At 43.7% G+C, this 26,699-nt stretch overlaps 1 protein-coding gene across 6 annotated transcripts in view; it reads left to right on the top strand.

Annotated features, from left to right (window-relative positions):
* Positions 1 to 26,699, top strand: part of dop1a (DOP1 leucine zipper like protein A) — a 182,781-nt gene that overhangs the window by 152,177 nt on the left and 3,905 nt on the right. For all 6 annotated transcript variants that reach the window (XM_073051710.1, XM_073051712.1, XM_073051714.1 and 3 more), the window contains 10 exons: positions 1,403 to 1,469; positions 1,584 to 1,728; positions 4,212 to 4,294; positions 6,154 to 6,263; positions 9,319 to 9,468; positions 12,240 to 12,301; positions 17,438 to 17,590; positions 20,447 to 20,583; positions 21,806 to 21,861; positions 25,587 to 25,751. In XM_073051710.1, coding sequence (XP_072907811.1) covers positions 1,403 to 1,469; positions 1,584 to 1,728; positions 4,212 to 4,294; positions 6,154 to 6,263; positions 9,319 to 9,468; positions 12,240 to 12,301; positions 17,438 to 17,590; positions 20,447 to 20,583; positions 21,806 to 21,861; positions 25,587 to 25,751 — 1,128 coding nt within the window. The remainder of the gene's footprint in view (positions 1 to 1,402; positions 1,470 to 1,583; positions 1,729 to 4,211; positions 4,295 to 6,153; positions 6,264 to 9,318; positions 9,469 to 12,239; positions 12,302 to 17,437; positions 17,591 to 20,446; positions 20,584 to 21,805; positions 21,862 to 25,586; positions 25,752 to 26,699) is intronic.

Genomic DNA, 26,699 nt, shown 5'->3' on the forward strand with positions numbered 1-26,699 from the left:
AAGCTGATGCCCATGTAGCAAGCTCCTCCTCTCCCTGTATCTAATGAACCCAAAGGAAAAGCAGAGACTGATACAGTTTGGTACCAGCTGTGTCACAGGGGTTGCCAGTAAGCATTGAACTCAAAGTAGGATTGCCTTAGGGACTCCAGCTCTGGATTTTTCCCTTGAGGTTTACTATTGTCTTGTTTATTATTTATTGTAATGCCTGTACTGTTTTGTGCGCTTTATTCTGTCCTGAGTAGGTCTGTAGTCTAGTGTAGTTTTTTTCTGTGTTTTTTACGTAGTTCAGTCTAGTTTTTGTACTGTGTCATGTAACACCATGGTCCTGAAAAATGTTGTCTCATTTTTACTATGCACTGTACCAGCAGTTATGGTCGAAATGACAATAAAAGTGACTTGACTTGACTTGATTTGACCCAAAGTGGGTATAGCCACAGGAGTTGAGGCTTTAGATCAGAGTTTTCCTTCTAGATGAACTGCCAACCTGACGAGCCCTATCTGCCCGTAGTGACTGGTTTTAGATAGATAGATAGATAGATAGATAGATACTTTATTCATCCCCATGGGGAAATTCAACTTTTTTTTGGCACCAATAACCTGCCTTTGCCCCTTCTCCTGCCAGTAGAAACGGTTCTGCCAGGTTTAGTCACACGTGAAGACCAGGAGCTGGACTTGGTTGTCAGAGGCTATTTGAGGCACACGCCATTGGGAGCATTTAATAGGTAGTGGGAGATTGTCCCCATTACCACCCCTAGCTATAACAACCTTAAGGAACCTTATCTAGTTTTATCTCGTGTTAAAACAATAATTATATGTTTTAGAAACAGAGATGTTGGGAAGACTCTTTCACACAGAACGTGGTTGGAGTCGAACATGCTGTCTGAAGAGGTGGTGGAGGTAGATACCCTCACAGCATTTAAGAAATGACCAGGGATAGAAAACTGCAATAATGCAATCAATGAAACAAATGCCGAGGTCAACGTTGATGTGTGGGCTGAAAGGCCTGGTTCTGTCCCTTGTAATTCTTTAGTAATTAATTCAGTGGGCTTGGGATTTCTAATGGAGGTAACATGGTTAGAAGTTGTTAATAATTTTATCCAAAACTGTTGAATGCTTATGTTTGTAAAGGTGATCTTGCAGTTGTCTCAAGTGTTGAGTGGGGTTTACAATGTTGAAAACACTATGGCATCAGTATGTATCAGTGTGTAGCTGTTGGGAGTTACTTATCCTTAAATTAATGTCACCACAACCAGTTAGCCAGTTATTTACATTACTTTTGATGGGACTGCCATGTTTGGCTACAAACCACTTTGTTAGAAATAATGAATGGTGTTTAACATTTTGCATGTGTCAACCAAGAGGGAGATGTTTTAATGCAAGTTTGTTCTTGATGTGTCTCTAGAGTGCTCAATGAGTTCATCATGAAAAATCCCAACATGGAAAGCAAAAAGGACCAAAGAGATCTCCAGGTCAGAGTCGTTACATTTTGCAGATATGCTTCTTTTAAGTAATTGATTTTGTATTTCTGTTCCTCTGTGTGAAATCAGCAGTCTGTGCATATGCGTGTGTGCTTGGTTTCCTAGGATGTAACCCATAAGATAGTGGAGGCCATTGGGACCATTGCAGGCTCCTCCCTGGAACAGACCACTTGGCTCAGGAGGAACCTAGAAGTAAAAGCCTCTCCACAGATCCTGGTGGAAGGAAGCAACCTGGAAAGAGATGTTGAAGGTATGAAAGCTCGTGTATTAAAAGGTCCAAGGGTCTGTTGTAGAACAGAGAGACACGGGGTTTCAAGTGCAAGAAAGTGGGGACGCGGGAATACCAGTTGGTGAAGAAGGCCTTCCTTCATTGGTCAAAGTCGGGATGTCACATTACAGCTGTACAAGACGTTGGTGAGACCACAGTTGTGTGTATTTCTGGTCACCATGCTAAAGGAAGAGTGTAATGGAACTACAGAGGGTGCAGAAAAGATGTTGCCAGGACTGAGGTATTTCAATTATAGAGAGAGACAAAATCGGCTGAGACTTTTTCCTGGTATGAAGGAGGGCGAGTGACTAACCTACAGAGGTTTCTAAAATCATAAGAGGCATCTATAAGGTGGATAGTCACAGTCATTTTCCAGGGTAGAGGAGTCAATGGATCAGATCAGAACTCTGCAGTTTTCCCAGATTTAGTTGTGAATTGTAGTGGACAAAGTTCCAAGAATGCCCTTATTTTCAGTAATAGCATGTGAGTGTTAGAGACAGGGTTGCAACCAGGAATACCAAGTGGGTAATCCTTCCCAACTACTGCCAATTCAGTGCACTTTGTAGCTGAGGGACTGGATCCAGCAACATCCTCGCTGCTGTGGTATTGAGAACCAGCCAAATCTCGAGTCAACCTTGGTCTACGCTCTAGCACAGAAATTTCCTCTGTTCTCTCTGCCCCAATCCTTCTATTACCTAATACATTGTTATTTCTTCATTTTTTTTTTCCATTTATGATAAAATGTCATCGACGTAAAACGCTACTTCTCTCTATCAATGCCACTTGATCTACTAAGTATCTCCAGCCATTCCTGTTGTTATTATTGACCATTAATAACAAACTGCAGATGTAGGAATCTGAAGCAAAATGACAGAAATGCTGAAAGAATTAGGTCAAGCAGCATCTGTGGAAAGAGAAATGAGTTAATGTTTCAGATCAACGACCCTTCATCAAAGCTGGTTTTAACCTGAAATGCCGTCTGCTTTCTCATTCCACGGATGCTGCTTGACTGCCTGAGTTCTTCCAGTGTTTCTGTTTTTGTGTGTTGATATATCCAGCCCCCAAACCCACACAACCACTAGCTTTCTCCCTCTCACACACTCCCGCTTTCATTGTAGTCAGTACTCACATGTTTTACACCTTACGCATTTCCAACGGTCCCCGCTTTAAGGGGTAGTTTTCCACCAGCTTATCAGAACTGATTATGAACTGCGACCGTTCTGTCTCTTACATTCAGTGCAATGAAATCCTAGACTTCCCAGTGCAGTCTGAACATGATCAGAGATTTTGCTATGACAAAATTGATGAGGCAAGATAAATCCATGAACTACAATCTTCAATTCAGATTCAATAGGTACATTTAATGTCAGAGAAATGTATACTGTACAATAAACGTACTGAAATTCTTTATCTTCGCAAACATCCACAAAAACAGAGGAGTGCCCCAAAGAATGAATGACAGTTAAACGTTAGAACCCCAAAGCCCCCCCCCAGCTCCCCCCTCCCACTCACAAGCAGTAGCAAGGCAACAACCCAGCCCCCCCCTCCCCACCGGTAAAAAAGCATCTGCGCCCTCCACTGAGCACTCAAGTGTGCAGCAAAGCAACAATAAAGACACGAACCCGGTACTCAACATACCACAGGCTCTCTCTCTCTCCTAATAAGGGAAAAAGAGGTGTCCCTGTTTCACAGCTAGACAGGAGGCAAATCAAACAACTTGCTGATTTATGCTGTTAAAAGCCTGTTGCGTTGCTTTGTCCGAGCTCTGTGCCCAGAGAGTCGGTCCCGGGGCTCAGGTCTCTGGACACACTGCCCACGGCAGCTAACCTGTTGCTCCCAAAGTTCCGTGTTCTCCCACGACACCTCAGTCAGGAGCACCAGCCTTGAATCAACCCATCTCCATGAATGTCTGGCACCCTGAAAGCGCGCTAGTGTTCCAGGCTGCGTCCTTGGGCTATCATAAAGCAGCCGGTCGTGAGGCCCTGAGAACGGGTCCCATTCGCCCAAAGAACCAAAGTCAGAGTGTAACTCCAGGTCAGGGTCTTCAAAAGAACCTTGAAAGGGAAAAATGAGATTTCAAGGATAGAAGTAGAGCTGGTTCTGAAGCTGCATGCAAAGGGGTTGTAGTGCCATCTTGACTTTACTCTGCCCTCTGACTATTGATTTATTTATCACATGCATATTGAAAGATACAGTGCATGGGGTCATTTGCGGTAACAATCAACAAATCCTAAGGATGTTCTCGGGGCAGCCCACAAGCGTTGTCACTTTTTTCCGGCACAAACATAGCATGCCCACAGTGCAAGGCAGAACAACACAGAACTGGTCAATGATTAATTGGAAGAAATGTTCCAAGAAATGATTGTGTTGCTCTGTGTTTCCAACATCTGCAGAATCTCTTGTGTGTAAGAAATTATTGTACTGTTTATTGGAGTTAATCCTGTTCTGCTCTTTACCCTTTCCAGATATCATGTTGACCCCAGTGAAGGAAATATCCAATATAGCACCTTCAGTCTACAGTGTGCATGCATTGACCTTATTAGCTGAGGTATGTAAGCTTGCTTACACCTTTCCCTCAGTACACCTACCCACCTCTGAAGGCACTGGAATGTTCTGGTGCGTCACCAGAGTAAGATTCTTGGTGTGAGTCTGTCTATTTTACCCTCTTGATAGAGTATTGAAGGAATTGTGTTTGTACCTGGCCCTGATAATACCCTTAGAGGTTCTCGTGCGACGTATCCATCAGGTTTTAAATGTTGTTCTTCTCCTCGGAATCCACTGGTCACAGTGTGGGTGAGGATCAGACATTCGGCCATCTCCATATGTACGCCACAGTACCAAATAAAACGTAACGACTGATGGATCCTTTCCAGAAGGCACTGGTGTGTAGCTTTCATAGAAACACAGAAACATAGAAAACCTACAGCGCAATACAAGCCCTTCGACCCACAATGCTGCGCCAAACATGTACTTACTTTAGAAATCACCTAGAGTTACCCACAGCCCTCTATTTTTCTAAGATCCATGTATCTATCCAGGAGCCTCTTAAAAGACCCTATTGTATCTGCCTCTACCACCGTCGCTGGCAGCCCATTCCACACACTCACCACTCTCTACGTTAAAAGAAAATTTACCCCAACATCTCCTCTGTACCTATTTCCAAGCACCTTAAAACTGTGCCCTCTCGTGCTAGCCATTTCTGTTTGACAGTGAAGAGTATAATTGCTCATCAGCTGTTTGTGATGAAGCCATTCCCAAACCCAACAGTTCCCGGTATTGTTAAACTGCTCCATTACTGCTCTGTGCAGCCAAGCACAAGCTGTCTGCAAACTGTCAAACATAATCTTAATCGTTTCTAAAAATATAACTGAATAAGTAAAGGGAAGTACAGTACTGTGCAAAAGTCTTAGGCACGTATATATAGCTCGGATGCCTAAGACCTTTGCACTGTACTGTATTTGTCAATGTGAAGTCGAGGACCTGAGTTATAAGGAAATATTGAATAGCTTAGGACTTTATTTCTCAGAATGTAGAACACTGAGAAGAGATTTGATAGAAATATACAAAATTTTGAGGAGTTTAGATAGTGTTAATGCAAGTAGTCTTTTCCACTGAAGTTGGGTGGAACTACAACCAGACGTCATGGGTTAAGGGTGAAAGCCGAGATGTTTGAGGGGAAACTGCTTCACCCAGAGGATCCTGAGAGTGTGGAGTGAGCTGCCAGCACAAGTGGTGAATTGAGCTCGATTTCAACGTTTAAGAGAAGTTTCAGTAGGTACGTGGTTTAGTAGGGATATGGAAGACTATGGTGCTGATATAGGTTGACAGGAGTAAACAGTTTAAATTGTTTTGTCATGGACCAGATGGGCTGAAGGGTCTGTTTTTGTGCTGTACTTCTCAATTACTCCATCTATCATCTACTGGCTCTTGTTCCACCTCTTTCTACTGGCTCTGTCCCTTCTGTTAGTTGAGATGAAGGGCCTCAATCCCAGTATTCTTGTGTCTCCTGCGTTGTCTTAAACATTCTTAAGTATGTTAAAACATTAAAAACAAAGAAAAAATGTTAAAATCAGTTAAAAATAAAATTGGGGAATATCAGTCCAGTTGAACTTCACATGCTTTGACAATAAACTCAAGTTTATCATTGATTTTGACAGAGTGAGTGAAGTTATCCCCTCTGGTTCAGGAGCGGGATGGCTCTGGGGAAAACTTCCTGAGCCTTGGAGTGAGATGGTACCACCTCAGAGTTCCTTGAAACTTTATTTTCTCATGGTCTGTTATAATTTTGCAATGTTGGCCTTGTGCAATGTAGATCAGTATTTGTAGCTATAAGTAATGAAAGTGCATGGGAGAAGTGGTTGAGTTGTTGCTGGACTAACTGAAGTTTACTGTACCTCTCTCCTCCAGGTTTTGGCTCACCTTTTGGACATGGTTTTCCACAGTGATGAAAAGGAAAAAGTAATTCCGTTACTTGTTAATATTATGTACTACGTGGTGCCCTATCTTCGCAATCACAGGTATTCCACTTATCCGATTGCATGGGATTTAATTGTGATTTTGTCAATTGCAGGCCAGATTTGCTCAGTATGGACGCTTCTTGGAAATGTCTTTCCAGCGTGTGTATCTTCTGGTTTCCCAATGTGGCATTCAGTGTTGCTGTGTTTGTACCAAGATCTAAACAAGTAGAAAACACTTGGAGAGAAACCGAACTGCTGAAAAAACTCAGCTAATCAGGCAGCGTCTGTAGAGGCAAAAGGATAGTATGTGTTTTGGGTTGAGACTCCACAGGTACCTTTGCCTTCGCAGATGCTGGTCGACCCACTGAGTTCTTCCAGCAGTCGTCTGTTGGGTCCAGATCCTAGTATCTGCTATCTGTTGTGTCTCCAGAAAGCAGATTTCATTTCTTTGCAATGAAACTTGCAATATTGTGCACAATGTCTGTTACCAATTGTTTCTTTTTGTGTGGAACTGAACCATTTTCTCTGGTTCATTGGGCCTGCTTTTGTTCAAGGGGGTGGGTGAGTGAGGTCAGGATTTCCTCTCTTTAAGAACTTCTGTCTTCTACCTTCTCATCTATATGCTCCATAATCTTTTTCTAATTTCTCAAAGGTGTGGTACAGAAGTAAGTTGTAAAATTGGCTGATTTAATCCCACACTTGTCCTCTGCTTCAGATCCAACATGAGAAGACATCCAGGGGTCCCATGGTGGGCAGACCCATAGCTGCAAGCTCCACTGCTTCCAATTTAGGTCATAAGACATTGGAGCAGAATTAGACTATCCAACTCATCGGATCTGTTCCGCAATTCCATCAAGGCGGACTTTTTTTACCCCATTCTCCTGCCTCCTTCATGTACTTTGACGCTATCATGGCATCATTTGTTGGTGTTTGATATGCCAGTGAAATGTCCAACATTAAATGCTAAACTGAGACATGCCTGTATATTCCTTGCAGACTATCTGTTCAGTGATCTCTCAAGATATTGTCAGATTTATAAAATCTGTTTCCAACTGACTACATTTTAAGTGCTGCTGTATGCTATGGTTCATATGAAACTATTTTGTCTTTCGGAGATCGCTATTTTTTGGTTCTGAAACCAGCAGTGATCACTGGTTTCATACCCATCCTTCATGTATCAGGGCTGCATTAAGTTGGACAGCAATTCAAAACGACTGATGATCAAGGAGTCGCCATAAAGACGCACACTGGAATTACTCAGCACCTCAGGCATCCTCTGTGGGAACAGAAACCATTAACGTTTCAAGTCTGAGAAAGGAAAGAAACAGGTTGTGTTAGTAGTAAGGAGGGTGTGAGAAAGAATGAGATCAAGTGATTTTCTCTGATCAGGTGAGATGGTAGCCATAAAGGAGCATTTAAACTTTTCAGCCTGTGTAATGTGCTGCTAATTGAACCATACCGCTCAGAAATAGGCCTTTTGACCCACCTTGTCCACACTGACCATATTAATCCTATATTATACATCCCTACTCCAAGTACTGTAGTACATATATAGTGTGCCTGAGACTTCTGCTCAGTACTGTATATTATGTCTTTCCAGTTACCAAGTAACACTACTGGGCTAATACAAAGCTAAGCATTCTTATTTCTGTTTCTGAACCACCTTCCTATCCTAACCAATATACGGTACTGTGCGGAAGTCTTGGGCTCCTGAGCTATATATATATATAAGACTTTTGCACAGTACTGAATCCGCCCCAATGCCTTCTGAACATTCTAATTTTGTCTGCCTTTACTATCTCCTCTGGCAGCTCACTCTATATATTCACCACGCTCTGTCTGGAAAGCTCTACTCTGTGCGAGAGATGGGTTGTACCTGGATTAGGGGGACCAATATCATGGCTGGGAGATTTGCTAGTGGTACTCAGGAGGGTTTAAGCTAGAGTGGCAGAGTGGTCAATGGCAAATTGAAATTATACTGTAGCTAATGAGAGCAAATTTAGTTGTCAGATTAGACAGAAGTGCAGTAAAGAGAAAGGAAAGGCGAATGGTTTAAACTGTATTTATGTCCATGCAAAAGGCTTGACTGGTAAGACGGATGAATTCAGGACGTGGTTTGACTCAAGGGCCTGGGATAGCATGCCTGAGGGAAGGGCAGCACTGGCAGTCTCAATGCCATGCCTGTTTCGTATCTGTATCTTACAAGAGAGGTGCAAGTAAGAGACTAGGAATTGCCTTGGTGAAAGAAAACATAACAACAGTCCTTAGAGGAGATGATCTTGGGAGATCATCCAACGAGGCCACATGGTTAGAACTGAGAAACAAGGGGGGGGGGGTAGTCACTCTGATTGTATTGTATTATAGACCCCCTAATAGTCAGCTGGAATTTGACGAGCAGGTATGTACAGAGATTGCAGCTGATTGTAAATATAATAGAGTAGTATTCATAGGGAATTTTAACTTACTGGGCCAATCAGAATGAAAAAGGCTTGGGTGGAGTGGAATTTGTGAAATGTGTCCAAGAAACTGTCCTTCAACAATGTGTATTGTGACCTACGAGAGTCCCTGGTGAATGAGGTAGGGCAAGTGTGCCAGTAAGCACTTTGGGTACAGTAACCATAATTTTATTAATTTTAAAATAGTTTTGGAGAAGGGCATGATTGGTTCAAAGGTTACGGGGTCTGGGGCAGAGCTAATTTGGGCAGGATCCTGCAGGGGTTGATGGGTGCAATTCCTAGCAGATAAAGGAGCAGTTACCAAGTGTGTGATTTTTAAAAGTGTAATGGCCACGGTTCAGGGTGAAGGATAAGGCTTGACTGATGAGAGATTTTCAGGCTGTGGGTAAGAAAAAGAGGGAGGTATGCACTCTAGGTAAGCAATTGGGAACTAGTGAATTGTGTTATGACTATAAGAGGTGTAGAATGCACTTAAGAGAGAAATTAGGAGGGCACAAAGAGGATAAGAGAAGGATCTGGCAAGAAATAAGGAGAGGAACAAGGAAAGGATAGCTTCCTTACTTTCTGTATCTGTCTTTGATGGAGATTTTTGCATTTATTTGGAGTGAACCGTTCGGGAGCTTTCCTCGGGATCTGAAATATATACGCTTCCCTTCCAGTGCCCACAACGCCCCAAGTTACAGAGCCTGCGTTCAGCTTGTCAGCAGCCTCAGTGGCTATCAGTATACCAGGCGGTCTTGGAAAAAGGAAGCATTTGATCTTCTTATGGACCCCAACTTCTTCCAGATGGATGCATCCTGTGTTAGTCAGTAAGTTGCATGTGCTGTTTGCTTTCAATGTGTCCGGAAGAACGGTTTCTCACTCCATTTGCCATATCAACAGTGAAAACCATTGATACCAACAACCACAATTATTCTAATCATCAGTAAAATTAATGCAAGTTTAACCAGTTAAAGTGTGGACTTTCAAGCCAGTGAAAGTAATTAACACATTAATTCCATGGAACAATTTAAACATCATTTAATAATCTGGCTTTAACTAAATGGGTAATAAACTCCATATCATGTCTGCTAGAAGCCACAAGAGCAAGTTTTATAACTGAGATCAGGAAAGAGGCGGACATCTTTCTGTAGGGAGAATGTGGCCTTTGAGATGAGATCCCTAGAAGATCTGATACAGGAGATGTATCACATTGAAGTTATGATGTTAATGGCCATGTAAAGTTGAGCAACAGAGGCCGTGAACTTGTCTGATGATTAACCAGAAAGTGGTCATTAGTCAAGTCAAGTCAAATCAAGTTTATTGTCATTTCGACCATAAACTGCTAGTACAGTACACAGTAAAAACGAAACAAAGTTCCTCCAGAACCCTGGTGCTACATGAAACAACACAAAACTACACTAGACAGCACAAGGCTACACTAGACTACATAAAACAAGATAAAAAACTACACTAGACTACAGACCTACACAGGACTACATAAAGTGCACAAAACAGTGCAGGGCAGTACAGAAATTAATAAACAAGACAATAGGCAGAGTAGAGGACAAATGACAATATAATAATAAATGATGTAGATGTCAGTCTGGACTCTGGGTATTGAGGAGTCTGATGGCTTGGGGGAAGAAACTGTTGCACAGTCTGGTCGTGAGAGCCCGAATACTTTGGTACCTTTTGCCAGATGGCAGGAGGGAGAAGAGTTTGTATGAGGGGTCCTTCACAATACTGTTAGCTTTGCGGATGCAGCGTGTTGTGTAAATGTCTGTAATGGCAGGAAGAGAGACCCCAATGATCTTTTCAGCTGACCTCACTATCCGCTGCAGGGTTTTGCAATCCGAGACAGTGCAATTCCCGAACCAGGCAGTGATGCAGCTGCTCAGGATGCTCTCAATGCATCCCCTGTAGAACGTGGTGAGGGTGGGGGCTGGGAGATGGACTTTCCTCAGCCTTTGCTGGACTTTCTTGGCTATGGAACTGGTGTTGAGGGACAAGGTGAGATTCTCCACCAGTTGAACACCAAGAAATTTGGTGCTTTTAACAATCTCTACCAAGGAGCCGTCAATGTTCAGCGGGGAGTGGTCACTCCGTGCTCTCCTGAAGTCAACAACTATCTCTTTTGTTTTGCTCACATTCAGAGACAGGTTGTTAGCTCTGCACCAGTCCGTTAGCCGCTGCACCTTCTCTCTGTATGCTGACTCGTCGTTTTTGCTGATGAGACCCACCACGGTTGTGTCATCGGCGAACTTAATTATGTGACTTGAGCTGTGTGTTGCAGCACAGTCATGGGTCAGCAGAGTGAACAGCAATGGATTGAGCATACAGCCCTGTGAGGCCCCTGTGCTCAGTGTGATGGTGTTAGCGATACTGCTCCCAATTCGGGCTGACTGAGGTCTCCCAGTCAGGAGGTCTAGGATCCAGTTGCAGAGGGAGGTGTTCAGACCCAGCAGTTTCAGCTTTCCAATCAGGTGCTGAGGAATGATTGTGTTGAATGCTGAGCTGAAGTCTATGAACAGCATTCGAACATATGTGTCTTTTGGAATAATGTGTCATTATTCCATAATGTTAAACAACTGTATACATATTTCTCTGGAACCTTGCATATTTAATGTTCTTTATTAATGGTTTTCAAACAGGAAATAACTTGACATGGGGAATAGCTTTCACAACCTAAATAGATTCAATCCCTTCCTTAAACCATTAGCAAATGGGAAAGTTAACTAAAAAGGGTTCTCCATTTAAAAGAAATGACCAAGTCTTTTCTCAGGTTCAAATATTGAAGGTGTGAATTTAGAATTTTTGCATTCAAAAACAGGAAACATAAGCTAAATATGCAGGTTCCAAATTTGGATTTACTACAGAAACCCTAGGGAAGAGGAAGAAGAGACCTCTGGTTGAATGCTGGCCATTTTATTAGGTATATCTCTACAAAAGCTGTTAATGAATATGTCTGATCAGCCAATTGTGGCAGCAACTCAATGCATAAAAGCATCAGAATGGGGAAGAAATGTGATCTAAGTGACTTTGACCATGGAATGATTGTTAATGCCAAACTGGGTGGTTTGAGTATTTCAGAAACTGTTGATCTAGGATTTTCACACACAGTCTAGAGCGGGGGTTCCTAACCTGAGGTCTATAGACTGCTCGGTTAATGGTAGGGGGTCCCTGGCATAAAAAAGATTTGTAAACCCCGCACTAGAGTTTACAAAGAATGGTGTGAAAAAGCAAAAAAAAATCTAGTGAGCAGCAGGTCTGTGGGCAAAAATGCCTTGTTAATGAGAGATAAGTGAATGGCCAGACTGGCTCAAGCTGAGAAAGGCAACAGTATCTCAATTAGCGGCATGTTACAGAAGAACATGTTTGAATGCACAACGCATCAAACCTTGAGGTAGATGAGCTACAGCGGCAGAAGACCATGAACATACACTCAGTAGCTGCTTTATTAGGTACAAGAGTGTACCTCGTGTGCATTTATTAAATCGGTTAAAATATTTTCAATCTATTTATAATCTGATTAAGTGATGTCACACTTGAATGAACTCTTCCACAGTGGGTTTAATGGATTTTGTGTTTTACACTGCAGTTGGAGAGCCATCATAGATCACCTGATGACTCATGACAAAACCACATTCAGAGATCTCATGAGTAAGTATGGACTGATTCACTCATCGTGCTTCTTCAATTCTGCCTGCTTTGCACACCTGTTAGTCTTCGCTTCACAGCTTTCTGTGTGTCACACTTCTCTGTGTGAAATGTTTTGCAGGTACAGCCAACATGCAGAATTGTTGTTAGTTCATTCCTGCAGTAGGTGCAACCTGATATCTTTAATGGTCAAAATGTATAGACTTTTTTTTAATAAAAGACTTAAGAATTTTGGACAACATACATTTATTTATAACTAAATTTCAAAGTACAGTCGGCCCTCCTTATCCGTAGATTCCGTATGCGAGGATTCAACCAACCGCGGATCAGGAAAACCCGGAAGTTCTCTTTCCAGCACTCGTTGTTTGAGCATGTACAGACTATTTTTTTCTTGTCATTATTCCCTAAACAATACAGTATAACAGCTATTTACATAGTATTTACATTGTATTGGGTATTATAAGTAATCTAGAAATGACTTAAAAGTACAGGCATTCCCCGGGTTATGAATGATTTCCGTTCCTGAGTCCGTCTTTAAGTCGGATTTGAAGTCGGAACAGGTACATCCGGTATTATTTAGCGTCAGGTAGTCAAATATTTTTCTTAGTATATATTTTACCTTTCTATGCATATAAAACACTTCAGAAATATGTATTTCAATAATTAAACCACTGCGTTGCTTAGTAATAATTGTAGCTTTCATCGGGGCAGGGCCTTTTGCATGCTCCATTAAAATTGTTCCGATTGTTGACCGACTGTAGCCTAATGCTTTTCCAGTGACTGGTGGTGTTTCACCTCTTTCCGATCGCTTTATTACTTCCACTTTATTTTCAATGGTGATTATTTTCGTGAACAGAAACGCTGTGGATTCAGAGCTGCGCTGGGTCCTCAAGACCACCGCACTGAGACAGGTTAAATAAGGGACTTGAGCATTGGTGTTTTTTGGTATCCGCGGTGGGGGGGGGGGGGGGGGCTCTCGGAGCCAATCCCCCGCGGATAAGGAGGGACGACTGTATGTATACTTTATGCAACCTTGAGATTCGTCTCCTTACAGTCAGCCGTTAAACAAAGAAACCCAGTCGAACTCATTATAAAAGAATGTCAAACACCCAGTGTGCAGAGAAAAAAAACAAATTACGCAGACCATAAAAGTAAGCAAGTAACATTCAGAAATGAAGTTTAAGGAAGTGAGTCCACGGAGACGAAGCCAGGCATCACTGCAGCAGACTCAGGAGCAGGCCCCTGGCTCAGATCAGTGCAGAGCCGAGTGACCGTCGCAGATATGGTCCCTCCTTCCATATTGTTAAATTGAAAGTGTCATTTTAGTGAAGAAAAACAGTAGCATTTAAACATTTTTAATGAAAGGATGCGACATGGAGTTGTAGCTTCAGATAAAACCAAGTTTTATTTTCTCCTTTTTGCCTTACCTTGACCCTTATTTGCCCAAAACGAAATCCAGAATCTATAGATCTGCAGATGCTGGAACTCTGAAATAAAAGCAGAAATGCTGAAAATAGTCAGAATGATGAAGGGAGCCTGACCTGAAATATTAACAGTGTTCCTCTTGCCACAAATGCTGCCCAAACGGCTCAATGTTTGCCACATTTTCTGTGTGTTTAATCCTTGTTTGCTCAAATCTGTTTGTGAAGTCTGTGCACTCCCTTTACAAGAGGGAATAATCACATTAGACATGGGAGCTCTATAGACACGCCACTATGGAATGAAAACCTCTGCTAAAGCGAAGCAATTCTATAAAGCACATAAAAGTTGAGGAATAAAGTAAGCTGGATCACAAAGAGAAACTACAAACTTACAATTAGTAAGTTTGAATTGTAAGCACCAACTTACAATTTCAAGGAATTTAGAAAGAGATTATCACATGAACACATAAATATCAAGAGAAAAGTTTCTCCTCCTAATTTTTTGATGGTATTTCTTTCCTTCCCTGTGGTAGAAGCCATATGGGTCCTTCGAGCCTGGTCCTTCGAGCCTGGTCCTTCATTCAGTAGGGTCTGGTCTTGCTGTCTCAACATGCAAAGTAAATTTGTTATCAAAGTACACTTATGTCACCATGTGCAACCCTGAGATTCGTTTTCTTGCAGGCATACTCAGTAAATCCAAGAAGCACAATATAGTCAGTGAAAGACACACCCAATAGGGCGGACACACAAAGTGCAAGAGACAGCGAGCTGTGCAAATACAAAAAAGAGAACTGCCCAGCTATTCCCCAGGTCGAACAAAATTCTCTCTGCCTTGGCTTTGTAGAATCAATGCTTCCTCCAATGTAGCTTTCCAGGACAGAGAATTACAAAAATGTATGCTTCCCCAAGGGCAAGAATTGTCTCCTTATGTCAAACTTAAATATGGCAAGCCCCCTTAGTATTTGCATGCTTCACATACCATGGAGACAGAGGCAAAGGATTTGTTCAAAGATAGACTCTGCTGTTTCCTTATTTCTGGTTAATAATTGCCTGACCGGATCTATGAAGGGGCCTGAGTACACCCTTTTTCACCCCCCCCCCCCCAAAAGATGGTACTGAAAAAACAAAGAATGGCAATGAATAAAACCAGAGAGAAATACACTGAGAAGAAAAGTAACATTAAGAATGGTAAAGAATGAAACTACAGCAGGCATTGTTGTTAATCATGGATTTAGAAGGGTGAGATCATCCGTGGCTAACTGCATTGAATTATTGAAGAACTAACGGGGATAAAAATAAGAGCGTTGCAGTAATCTAACTATATTTGGTTTTACAAAGGCCTTCAGTAAATGCCTACATATTGTATAAGATTCATGACTAAGTCTGGGACATGAAAGTGTCTGGTGGAATAGATAGCAAATAGAAGTCACAGGCTATGGATTAAAAGGTTGCTGCTCAGACTGGCAGAACTGTGTTCTGTAAAGGAACAATCTACTCTCTGGACCTGGAAAGAAAATACCAAAATCTACAAATTGTAAGCCGTAGTTAACCCTGAAAAAGATTACATCAAAGACAAAAATAGACTTGAAACATAGATATTGTCATTTTGGTAGGAGGAATAAGAAATCCACGTAATGGCTGATTTATACAAGGCTAAAAGGGAGAAAAGAAACAGGGATCTTGGATCTAGCAAGAATGTAATGCTGAGGCTTTATAAGACATGAGACTGCACTTGGAGTGTTGTGTGCAATTTTGGGCCCCTTAGCTAAGAAAAGATGTCGTCGCATTGGAGAGTGTCCAGAGGAGGTTCATGAGAATGATTCCAGGAATGAAAGGGTTAATCTGTGAGAAGCATTTGATGGCACTGGATTCATAATTTCTTGGTGTTTAGAAGAATGAAGGAGGGTGGGGTGGGGATCTCATTGAAATCTATCAATTATTGAAAGGTCTAGAGGGAGTGGATGTGGAGAGGATGTTTCCTACAGTGCGAAAGTCTAGGACCAGAGGGCACAGATAGAGTGGATGTGGAGAGGATGTTTCCTATAGTGGGGGAGTCCAGGACCAGAGGGCACAGATAGAGTGGATGTGGAGAGGATGTTTCCTGTGGGGAGGGAGAGTCTAGGACCAAAGGGCACAGATAGAGTGGATGTGGAGAGGATGTTTCCTGTGGGGAGGGAGAGTCTAGGACCAGAGGACACAGATAGAGTGGATGTGGAGAGGATGTTTCCTGTGGGGAGGGAGAGTCTAGGACCAGAGGGCACAGATAGAGTGGGTGTGGAGAGGATGTTTCCTACAGTGTGAAAGTCTAGGACCAGAGGGCACAGCTTCAGAATAGAGGGACGCCCATTTCAAACAGAGATGAGAAGGAATTTCTTTGCCATAGGCAGCTGTGGAGGCTGAGTTAAAGGTTATGGGAAAAAGGCAGGAGAATGGTGTTGAGAGGGATAATAAATTAACCATGATGGAATGGCAGAGAAGACTAAATGGACCAATGGCCTAACACTGCCCTTGTGCCTTATGAATACTGGTCATTAAAGTGGCAGTGCAGATTAATACAGAAGCAAACATGTATTTCCAAGCACCCAAGACCTCATCATTAATAATCAACTGTAACATTTTGCCAACCACTGAAGTAAGGTTAACTATACTCTACTGTCATTTGTTTCACTCCCTTCTCAAAGAGTGGAGTGACATTTGTAATTTTCCATTCCGCCAGAACTATTCCAGAAGGTCACTACCAATGCCTCCACAATATCTTTAGCTACCTCTTTCAGAACCTTAGGGTGTAGTTCATGTGGTCCAGGTGTCTTAGCTACCTTCAGCTTCCCAAGCATCTTCTTTGTAGTAATAGTGACTACACTCACTTCTGCCCCCCGACTCTATTAAATTTCTGGCATACTGGTAGTGTCTTCCACAGAGTCTTGCCCATCCTGAAGTCCACAATCAATTCCTAGGTCTTACAGATGCAAGTTGTAGTTTCAACACCACTCAACCAGCTGATCTAACTCACTCCTGTATGCTTCCCCGTCACCGTCTGAAATTCTGCTAACAATAGTGGTTGTTACTCTGTGTACTCTCTTGCCACACGGAGAGTAGAGCAGTGGGCTAAGCACACATCCTTGAGGTGTGCTGGAGTTGATTATCAGTGAGGAGGGGATGGTATTTTTGATCCTCACTAACTGTGGGCTCTTGATGAGGAAGTCAAAGATCCATTTGCAGAGGGGGGTGTATCAGGCCAGGATACAACCAGTTAGGATACTCTCCACTGTGCATCTATAGAAGTTTGTCAGTGTTTTCCATGACATGCTGAATCTGCCCAAATTTCCAGGCCCTTCACTAGGCATTTGCATTTTCCTTTGACTAAGTAAAAAAGTCTGGTTTATAGTTCACCAGGTATCTGATTTTTGATTTAATTTCTTGTCTGTTTCCTCTCAATATTTAATACTAAATGTAAAGAACGAGTGCTTTTAATGTGGCTCTCTGTTTCAGCCACTGAGATGAGGAAGAGATACTGGTATTTTGTTGAAACAAGATCTGAAATTCCAGCTCATTCCTACCAATAAGTAGGCCAGTCATCAGAAACAGTCTCCCTGTCGGAGTTACTGAAGAGGCTGATGAATACTGGAGCAGATCTCGGGATTTCGGCTCAGTGGCCTGGCAGGTTGTGTGTGAGTAGGAGTTGTGCGATGTCCTCATGGCTTCTCCTGCATCCCCACAGCTCGCGTGGCAGTGGCCCAGAGCAGCTCCCTCAACCTGTTTGCGAGCCGCGAGGCAGAGCTGGAGCAGCGGGCGATGCTGCTGAGGAGACTTGCCTTCGCCATCTTCAGCAGTGAAGTGGACCAATACCAGAAGTACCTGCCAGACATACAAGGTTGGTAGCATCAGTCCAGAGTCCGTCTGGGGTCATGTACCTTGCCCACTTGGAAAGTAGAGGAAGTTACAAGTATTGGTGATGTTGGCAGTCTGGCAAAGTCAAGAAGGTTTATAACTATAATGAACTGTGTTTGCAGCTTTGTTCATATCGATAAGTTGAAAAAATCTGAATGTTCTGAATCTGCAAGATTTTGCTGATACACATAATAATCCAACTAACTTTCAGCTCTGTGATCCAAACATTACCAAGTATTACAAGAGACAGAAAATGTGCATTCAGCCGCACAGATCCATCCTGGGGTCTAAATCTCACTCAAGCCTCTGCCCACCTCTCCTGGCCTAACTCAAAGTTAGTACATTCAGCGGGCAGTTGGGAAGCAAACAGTGACCAGCAAGACGGCCCTTCTACAGGGGCCAACACAGTGGCATTCAGTGCAGAAGGATTGGGAGTCCTCAGTGTGGACTTCAGACACATGGTCTCAGTGCATCAGGTTGAACATGGACAAAGAAACCGTCTCCTGATAACCGTCCAGCACCTTTCCTCAGCTCTGCTGCTCTGTGTCGAGCAACAGCTGGAAAAAGCACTGAAAGTAGCAGGAGTACTGCATATCCTTTAGATACAGGGATTTCAAAGTCCATCATCGGGGGTGGCTTGGGAGTACCTCCACAGATCCAGCTGGTTCAGTCCCACTTGACTGGGTCTTTAGCGGATAACAGGTGAGACCAATCCTCACCAGTGGCCGTGAGGTAACTGGAGAAAATAACTGAAAAAAAAACACACACACACACACACACACTCTCACTCGCTCTCTCTCGCTCTCTCTCACAGACACTCACCCACACACACTCTCACTCGCTCTCTCTCACGGACACTCACCCACACACTCACTCTCACTCACACACTCACTCTCTCACTCTCACACTCTCACTTACACACAATCACTCACACACACTCACTCTCACACACTCTCACGGACACTCACTCACACTCTGTCTCTCTCACTCTCTCTCAGACACACACACTCTCACGGACACTCACAGACACATACATACACTCACAGACACTCACAGACACATACATACACACACACACACACACATGTGGTTGGGAATAAACAACTAATGTTTCGGGCTAAGCTCCTTCATCAAGGAAAGCAAGATATCCTTTAACAGGGCACATTGCATCTACTGGCTGCAGCCTTCTGCATTTACAGATGAATATGCTCCTCTCATCAACAGCTCTTCTTGTCCCATTTTCCAGCTCCAGTCTCATTTTGCACCACCATCCCCTTAACCTCTGCTGACTCTCTGCCATCCACCTCCAGTTTAGTGGAGCTGTTCGGAACCCCAACTACACTCGTCATTGAACGTTTGTGATGCGGGAGGCCATTCAGCCGTTCCTGGTTGAACTATAACTTTTCATATGAATGCCACCCCCCCCCCCCCCCACCACACTACTGGGTCAGTGGTCACACCTCTTCAAGTACACACCCAGGTACTGGTTCAGCATGGTGGCTTCTGCCTCTCTCACACTGTCAGACAGCTTCAGACCAAGGTACCCACTTGGTGAAAAAAAGCTCTTGTCACCTCATTCATTAAATTTGTATTGCCGGTTGTTGACCCAGCTGCCACTGGATATATATTCTTCCTATTCATCTATCCACACCTCTCAATTCTGTACACTAAATCTTCCTTCAGCTTCCTGTATTCCAAAGAAACTATCCCACGTTATCCAGTGTTTCCTCAGAGCTAAAATGTTTCAGCGCTGGCAACATCTTGGTGAATCTGCTCAGCACCCTTTCCCCTGCAATCACATCCATCCTGTAGCGTGGTGGCTCACACTGTGATCCAACTTGTGTATTGTTCCAACATGACCTTGCTGCTCTTTTATCCCTTGTCTCAGCTAATAAAGCTCATACGCTATTAGAACAGAATTAGGCCATTTGGCTCATTGAGTGCTCCACCATTTGATCATGGCTAATCCATTTCCCTCTCAACCCCATTCTCCTGCCTTCTCCCCATAACCTTTCACACCCTGACTTATCAAAAATCTATCAATGTCCACCTTAACTGTACTCAGCTTAGCCTCCACAGCTGCTTGTGGCAACGAATCCTCATTTCCGTTCTAGATGAAGATCCCTCTATTCTGCGGCTGTGTCCTCTGATCTTAAAATCCCCTACCACAGGAAACATCCTGTCCACGTTCACTCTACCTAGGTTTTCAACATTCTATAGTTTTCACTGAGATTCCCCCTCATTCTTCTGAGTTCCAGTGATTACAAACCCAGAGCCATCAGATGCTCCTCATACGATAAGCCTTTCAATCCCGGAATCATTTTTGTGAACCTCCTTTGAAAGCTTTCCAATGTCAGACATCCTTCCTTAGAATAGGGGTCCAAAACTGCTACAGTACTCCAAGTGAGGCCTCACCAGTGCCTTATAAAGCCTCAGCTTTACATCCTTGTTTTTGTATTCGAGTTTTATGAGAAACATCCCATCTGCCTTCTGAACCGGTCCGGCTACTTTGTATAAATCTATAGTCTTAAAATGCTCTGTCCCTCTGCCACTCGCAGTTAATTCCCTCACCTGGTTATACCAAATGTATCATCTCAGGACTCACCCCACATTAAGTTCTATTTGCCACTTCTCTGAGCAGACCACTTCTCACCTGTACTCTCCTCTGTCCTCCTCTCTAATTCCTGCTACTCAGAGTAACATTAAGTAACTTGGCACAATTTTTGTACAGAAATCCTCCTTTGTGTTGTTATTTTGAGCATTGTCTTCGACCATTGATGTAAATGGCAAATTCCCAGGGGGTGAGTTGATGTTGGTATTGTGCTGTGCTCTGTTCCAGAACGGCTGGTGGAAAGTCTGCGTCTGCCGCAAGTCCCCACACTCCACGCCCAAGTTTTCCTCTTCTTCCGCGTCTTGTTATTACGGATCTCGGCACGCCACCTCACTTCCCTGTGGCCCACTATGATCACAGAACTGGTAAGTTAACCAGAAGCTTATGATGTGAATGCAGTCCCGTGCCTCCCTTTCCCTTCACTTTCTCCCTCTCAGTTTCCTCCTGGAGGATGCATTCCAGCCGCTCAGTTTACTTTGATGGAGGCAAACTGTGTGTTCTGTACTCTTGTATTAACCCCATCCTTAGGCAGGATGGGATAATTCAGAAAGACAGTGAAAAATCACTGTGTGAAAGTCAAAGCAACTGCAGACACTGCATTTCCTAAATAAAGACAGAAACAGTTTCAAATGCTCAACAGGTCAGGCAGCTTCCATGGAGGGAGAAACAAAGTTGATGTTTTGATAAAGGTTTCAGTCTGAAAAGTTATAGTTTCTCCTTCCACAGGTGCTGCCTGAAAGTTTGCTGCATTGTCTGAAAATCATTGTGTATGTAATGCATTCGCTAAGCACTTCTGCCCAAACAAGGTTTTGCCCGTGGCCAGTTCCTCTCAAGTTCCTTGAGGAATGCAGCAAAGTGAGTGACAGAATCCTGAGAGGGCCTGAGACAGACAGACAGAATTTATTGATCCCCAGGGAAATTGGGTTTTGTTACAGTCGCACCAACCAAGAATAGTGTAGAAGTATAGCAACATAAAACCATAGAAACATAGAAAATAGGTGCAGGAGTAGACCATTCGGCCCTTCGAGCCTGCACCGCCATTCAGTATGATCATGGCTGATCATCCAACTCAGAACCCTGTACCTGCTTTCTCTCCATACCCCCTGATCCCTTTAGCCATAAGGGCCATATCTAACTCCCTCTTAAATATAGACAATGAACCGGCCTCAGCTGTTTCCTGTGGCAGAGAATTCCACAGATTCACCACTCTCTGTGTGAAGAAGTTTTTCCTCATCTCGGTCCTAAAAGGCTTCCCCTTTATCCTTAAACTGTGACCTCTCATTCTGGACTTCCCCAACATCGGAAACAATCTTCCTGCATCTAGCCTGTTGTTATTGTTATTATAAATAATGTTGTTATTGATCAGCATTCCAGCAGTGAATGCTTACGCTGTTGAAGTAAAGGATGTATATTCTCTTCCCATGGATGCCTTATCAAGGGAAAGATGTTGCTACTTTGCACATACTATCCACATGGTCCTCCTCCTCAATGAAGGGAGAATTTTTGTGCAAGGGTACAGCGGGTTTTGTTTTAACTGGTCATGAGATTACATTTACCATTGTCTGCTTCTTTCCTCCTTCACTAAAGGTCCAAGTATTTCTGCTGATCGAACAGGAGCTGACAGCAGATGAAGACATTTCAAGGTAAAAGTTTCCCATGGCCTTTCAGAGTTTTTTGTTTGGTTCCTGCTTAGCAGTTTTCTAAAGTCTGGCAAACCCTGCTGGGGGAATGGACTGCCTATTCATCCCACTGGGAAAAGGATGCCAACCCAAATCAGAATCAGGTTTAATATCACCAGTGTATGTTGTGAAATTTCTTAACTTTACGGCAGCAGTATAATGCAATACATGTCAATAGAGAAGAAGAGAAAAAATGTGAATTACAGTCAGTGTGTGTGTATATATATATATATATAATAGTTCAACTAAATTAAGTAGTGCAAAAATAAAAATTAATAAAATATATAGTGAGGTAGTGCTGAAGGGTTCAATATCCATTCAGAAATCTGATGGCAGAGGGGAAGAAGCTGTTCCAGAATCAGGTGTGTGCCTTCGGGCTTCTGTACCTCCTTTCTCTTTCTTTCTGGACACCAGACCCAACCAGTTCCCCTCCACCACCGCTCTCCTCTGTCTAGTGAAACTTGTGCTCCCTCTTAATAATTTCTCCTTTGACTCCTCCCACTTCCTTCCACCAAAAGATGTAGCCATGGGCACTTGAATGGGTCCCAGCTATGCCTGCCTTTTTGTCGGCTATATGGAACAGTCTATGTTCCAAGCCTGCACTGGTGTCTGTCCCCACTTTTCCTACACTGCATTGGTGCTGCTTCCTGCAACCATGCAGAACTCGTCGCCTTCATCAACTTTGCCTCCAACTTCCACCATGCCCTCAAATCTACCTGGACCATTTCTGACGCCTCCCTCCCCTTTCTCGATCTCACTGTCTCCTTCTCGGGAGACAGCTTATCTACTGACATCTATTGTAAACCCACGGACTTTCACTGCTACCTGGACTATACGTCTTCCCACCTGGTTGCTTGTAAAAACGCCATCCCCTTCTCTCCATTCCTCCATCACCGCCTCATCTGCTCTCAGGATGAGGCTTTCATTCTGGAAAGAAGGAGATGTCCTCCTTTTTCAAAGGAACGGATTCCCTTCCTCCACCATCAATGCTGTCCTCAACTGCATCTCTTCCATTTCACGCATGTCTGCTCTTACCCTATTCTTCCACCACCCAGCCAGGGATAGAATTCCTCATGTCCCCACCAGCCTCTGTGTCCAGCACATGATTCTTTGGAACTTCTTCTGTCTCCAAAAGGATCCCACCACCAAGCACATCACCCCCCTCTTATCCCCACCCCCTCCCACTTTCTGCTTTCTGCAGGGATCGCTCCCTTGTCCCTCCCCACTGACCTCCCTCCTGGCACGCAACTTTGCAAGTGGAACAAGTGTTACACCTGCCCCTACACCTCCTCCCTCACTACCATTCAGGGCTCTAACCAGTTCTTCCAGGTGAGGTGACACGTCACCTGTGAGTCTGTTGCGGTCATATATGTGTTCGGTGCTCCCGCTGTGGCCTTCTGAAATATTGGTGAGACCCGACATAGATTGGGAGACCGTTTCACTGAGCACCTACGCTCTGCCTGCTGGAAGAAGCTTTGAAACGTAGGAAACCTTCGGCCCACAATGCTGTGTCGTACATGTATTTACTTTAGAAATTACCTAGAATTCCCCATAGCCCTCTATTTTTCTAACCACCCTGTACCTATCCAGGAGTCTCTTAAAAGACCCTATCATATCTGCCTCCACCACCGTCGCCGGCAGCCCATTCCACGCACTCACCACTCTCTGTGTAAAAAAAAAACAAAAAAAAACAACTTACCTCTATACCTACTTCCAAGCACCTTAAAACTGTGCCCCCTCATGCTAGCCATTTCAGCCCTGGGGAAAAGCCTCTGACTATCCACACAATCAATGCCTCTCATCACCTTGTACACCTCTATCAGGTCACCTCTCATCCTCCACCGCTCCAAGGAGAAAAGGCCGAGTTCACACTTGTTCTCAGAAGGCATGCTCCCCAATCCAGGCAACATCCTTGTAAATCTCCTCTGCACCCTTTCTATAGTTTCCACATCCTTCTTGCAGTGAGGTGACCACAATTGAGCACAGTACTCCAAGTGGGGTCTGACCAGGGTCCTATATAGTTGCAACATTACCTCTCGACTCTTAAACTCAATCCCACGATTGATGAAGGCAAATACAACATATGCCTTCTTAACCTCAGAGTCAACCTGCGCAGCAGCTTTGAGTATCCTATGGACTCCGACCCCAACGTCCCTCTGATCCTCCACACTGCCAAAAGTCTTGCCATTATATTTGGCCTACCAAAATGAACCACTTCACACTTATCTAGGGTTGAACTCCATCTGCTACTTCTCAGCCCAGTTTTGCATCCTACCGATGTCCCACTGTAACCTCTGACAGCTCTCCACACTATCCACAACGCCTCCAACCTTTGTGCCATCAGCATATTTACTAACCCATCCCTCCACTTCCTCATCCATGTCATTTATAAAAATCACAAAGAGAAGGGGTCCCAGAACAGATCCCTGAGGCACACCACTGGTCACCAACCTCCATGCAGAATATGACCCGTCTACAACCACTCTTTGCCTTCTGTGGGCAAGCAAATTCTGGATCTACAAAGCAAGGTCCCCTTGGATCCCATGACTCCATACTTTCTCAATAAGCCTTGCATGGGGTACCTTATCAAATGCCTTGCTGAAATCCAAATATACTACATCTACTGCTCTACCTTCATCAATGTGTTTAGTCACATCCTCAAAAAAATTCAATCAAGCTTGTGAGGCAAGACCTGCCTTTGACAAAGACATGCTGACTATTCCTAATTATATTATGCCTCTCCAAATGTTCATAAATCCTGCCTCTCAGGATCTTTTCCATCAACTTACCAACCACTGAGATAAGACTCAGTGGTCTATAATTTCCTGGGCTATCTCTACTCCCTTTCTTAAATAAGGGAACAACATCTGCAACCTTCCAGTCCTCCGGAACCTCCCCCGTCCCCGTAACGAACTTCCAAAAATCATTGGACTATGACAGGGTGCCAGAGGATGAGAAAATTGCAAATGTCGCTCAAAGGGAGGAAGGCAGCAGAAAGGAAATTCCAGACAATAGACAATAGGTGCAGAAGTAGACCACTCGGCCCTTCGAGCCTGCACCGCCATTCTGAGATCATGGCTGATCAACAACTACTATCAATACCCGGTTATAGACCAGTTAGCCTGACTTCAGTGACTGGGAAGATGATAGAGTCAATTAAGGATGATAAGAATGAGTTTATGGAGTACTTGATGACGCAGGACGAGATAGGACAAAGTCAGCATGGTTTCCTTAAGGGAAAATCTTACTTGACAAACCTGTTGGAATCTTTGAGGAGATTACAAGTAGGATCGATAAAGGGGATGCATTGGATGTTGTATATTTGGGTTTTCAGAAGGTCTTTGACAAGGTGCCACATTACAGGAAAGTTACTAACATGGTTAGAACATTGGCTGTTTGGTAGGAGGCAGCGAGTGGGAATAAAAAGATCCTTGTCTGGTTGATTGCCAGTGACTAGTGGTGTTCCGCAGGAGTCAGTGTTGGTATCACTTTTTATGCTGTATATCAGTGATTTAGATGATGGAATAGATGGCTTTGTTGCCAAGTTTGCAGATGATACGAAGATTGCTCTAGGATACTGCAAGTTGCCACCAAACGTTGGAGCTGTGGCTGCTGACTGCCACAGCCAGCAACAGGGAGCCCAGGCACAGTGTGGACATTTACCATGTTCAATCATTTCTACGTTTCAGGACTGCGGGCCCATCTGTGTCTGGTTTGGAAACCACCTACATGGGCGGCAATGGCTTCTCAACTTCCTACAACAATCAGCGCTGGCTTGCTCTCTACCTCTCTGCGTGCAAATTCTTGGATTTGGCACTGACCTTACCTTCTGAAAGCCTGCCCCAGTTTCAGATGTAAGTAAGCAGCGAAGCATTGCTTCCTTACAAGCACACAGACTTGTATTTTGTATAAATTCCAGATATATGTGGGACAGGTGGCAGAGAAGGAGTGCCAGGGGCAGGGGGTGACATGGGTGCAGATATATCCAGCCCTGAGACACCAGGCAAGATCATTTGATTCCATACAATTGTTTTATTGATCGTTACAGTATGTCTCTTTGATGCTTCCAGCTCCCTCCCCCATTTCCCAACCATAATTTCACTCTCCCTGCCCCTTTCCCACTCACAATCCACAATAGAGGCCCATATAAGATGCTGCTGGAATGCAGGGACTTGTGTGTTTTGTGTGTGTTGCTTGAATTTCAGGCATCTGCAGATTTCCTTGTGTTTGCATTTTTAGAGACCCATATTGATCCTTTCTGCTCTTAATCCCTCCCTTATCTGGTACCACTCACACCCTTCAGTTCTTATCAGATTCCATTGTCTGCAGCCCATGACTGCCCCACCTATAACCACAGGACAGCTTCTGTGCTGCTGTTGAAGGACTATTGAACTGTCCCCTTGTTTGCTGACTTCAGTCTGCCTGGTCGTGGTCCTGCACCGTATTGTCTGCCTGCACTTCACGTTCCCTCTAACTGCAACACTTCATAATGTGCGGGTAGTGCAGCCTCAACCTGCTGAGTGAGTTTTCAACAGATATAGTTCCTTGATCTACCTCAGTGAACACTGAAGCAATTATATGCAGACGAGTAGTTGATGAACGGATTTATTATGAGAAGGGTAACTCTATCATGACAATCAGAGTTGGAGTCTACATATAATTTGAGACTTCTCTCACCAAACTATTAATGTTGCTGCCAGTAGTTCTCTCCTACTACAGGGTTACGCTGTAGAACCAGCGTTCTCTGCGTGATGCAAGTACTCAATACTGTCAGGCACTTGTGTTACCACCACTCAGTATTT

This window comes from Hemitrygon akajei, chromosome 7, assembly GCF_048418815.1.
Source record: "Hemitrygon akajei chromosome 7, sHemAka1.3, whole genome shotgun sequence".
Taxonomy (NCBI): domain Eukaryota; kingdom Metazoa; phylum Chordata; class Chondrichthyes; order Myliobatiformes; family Dasyatidae; genus Hemitrygon; species Hemitrygon akajei.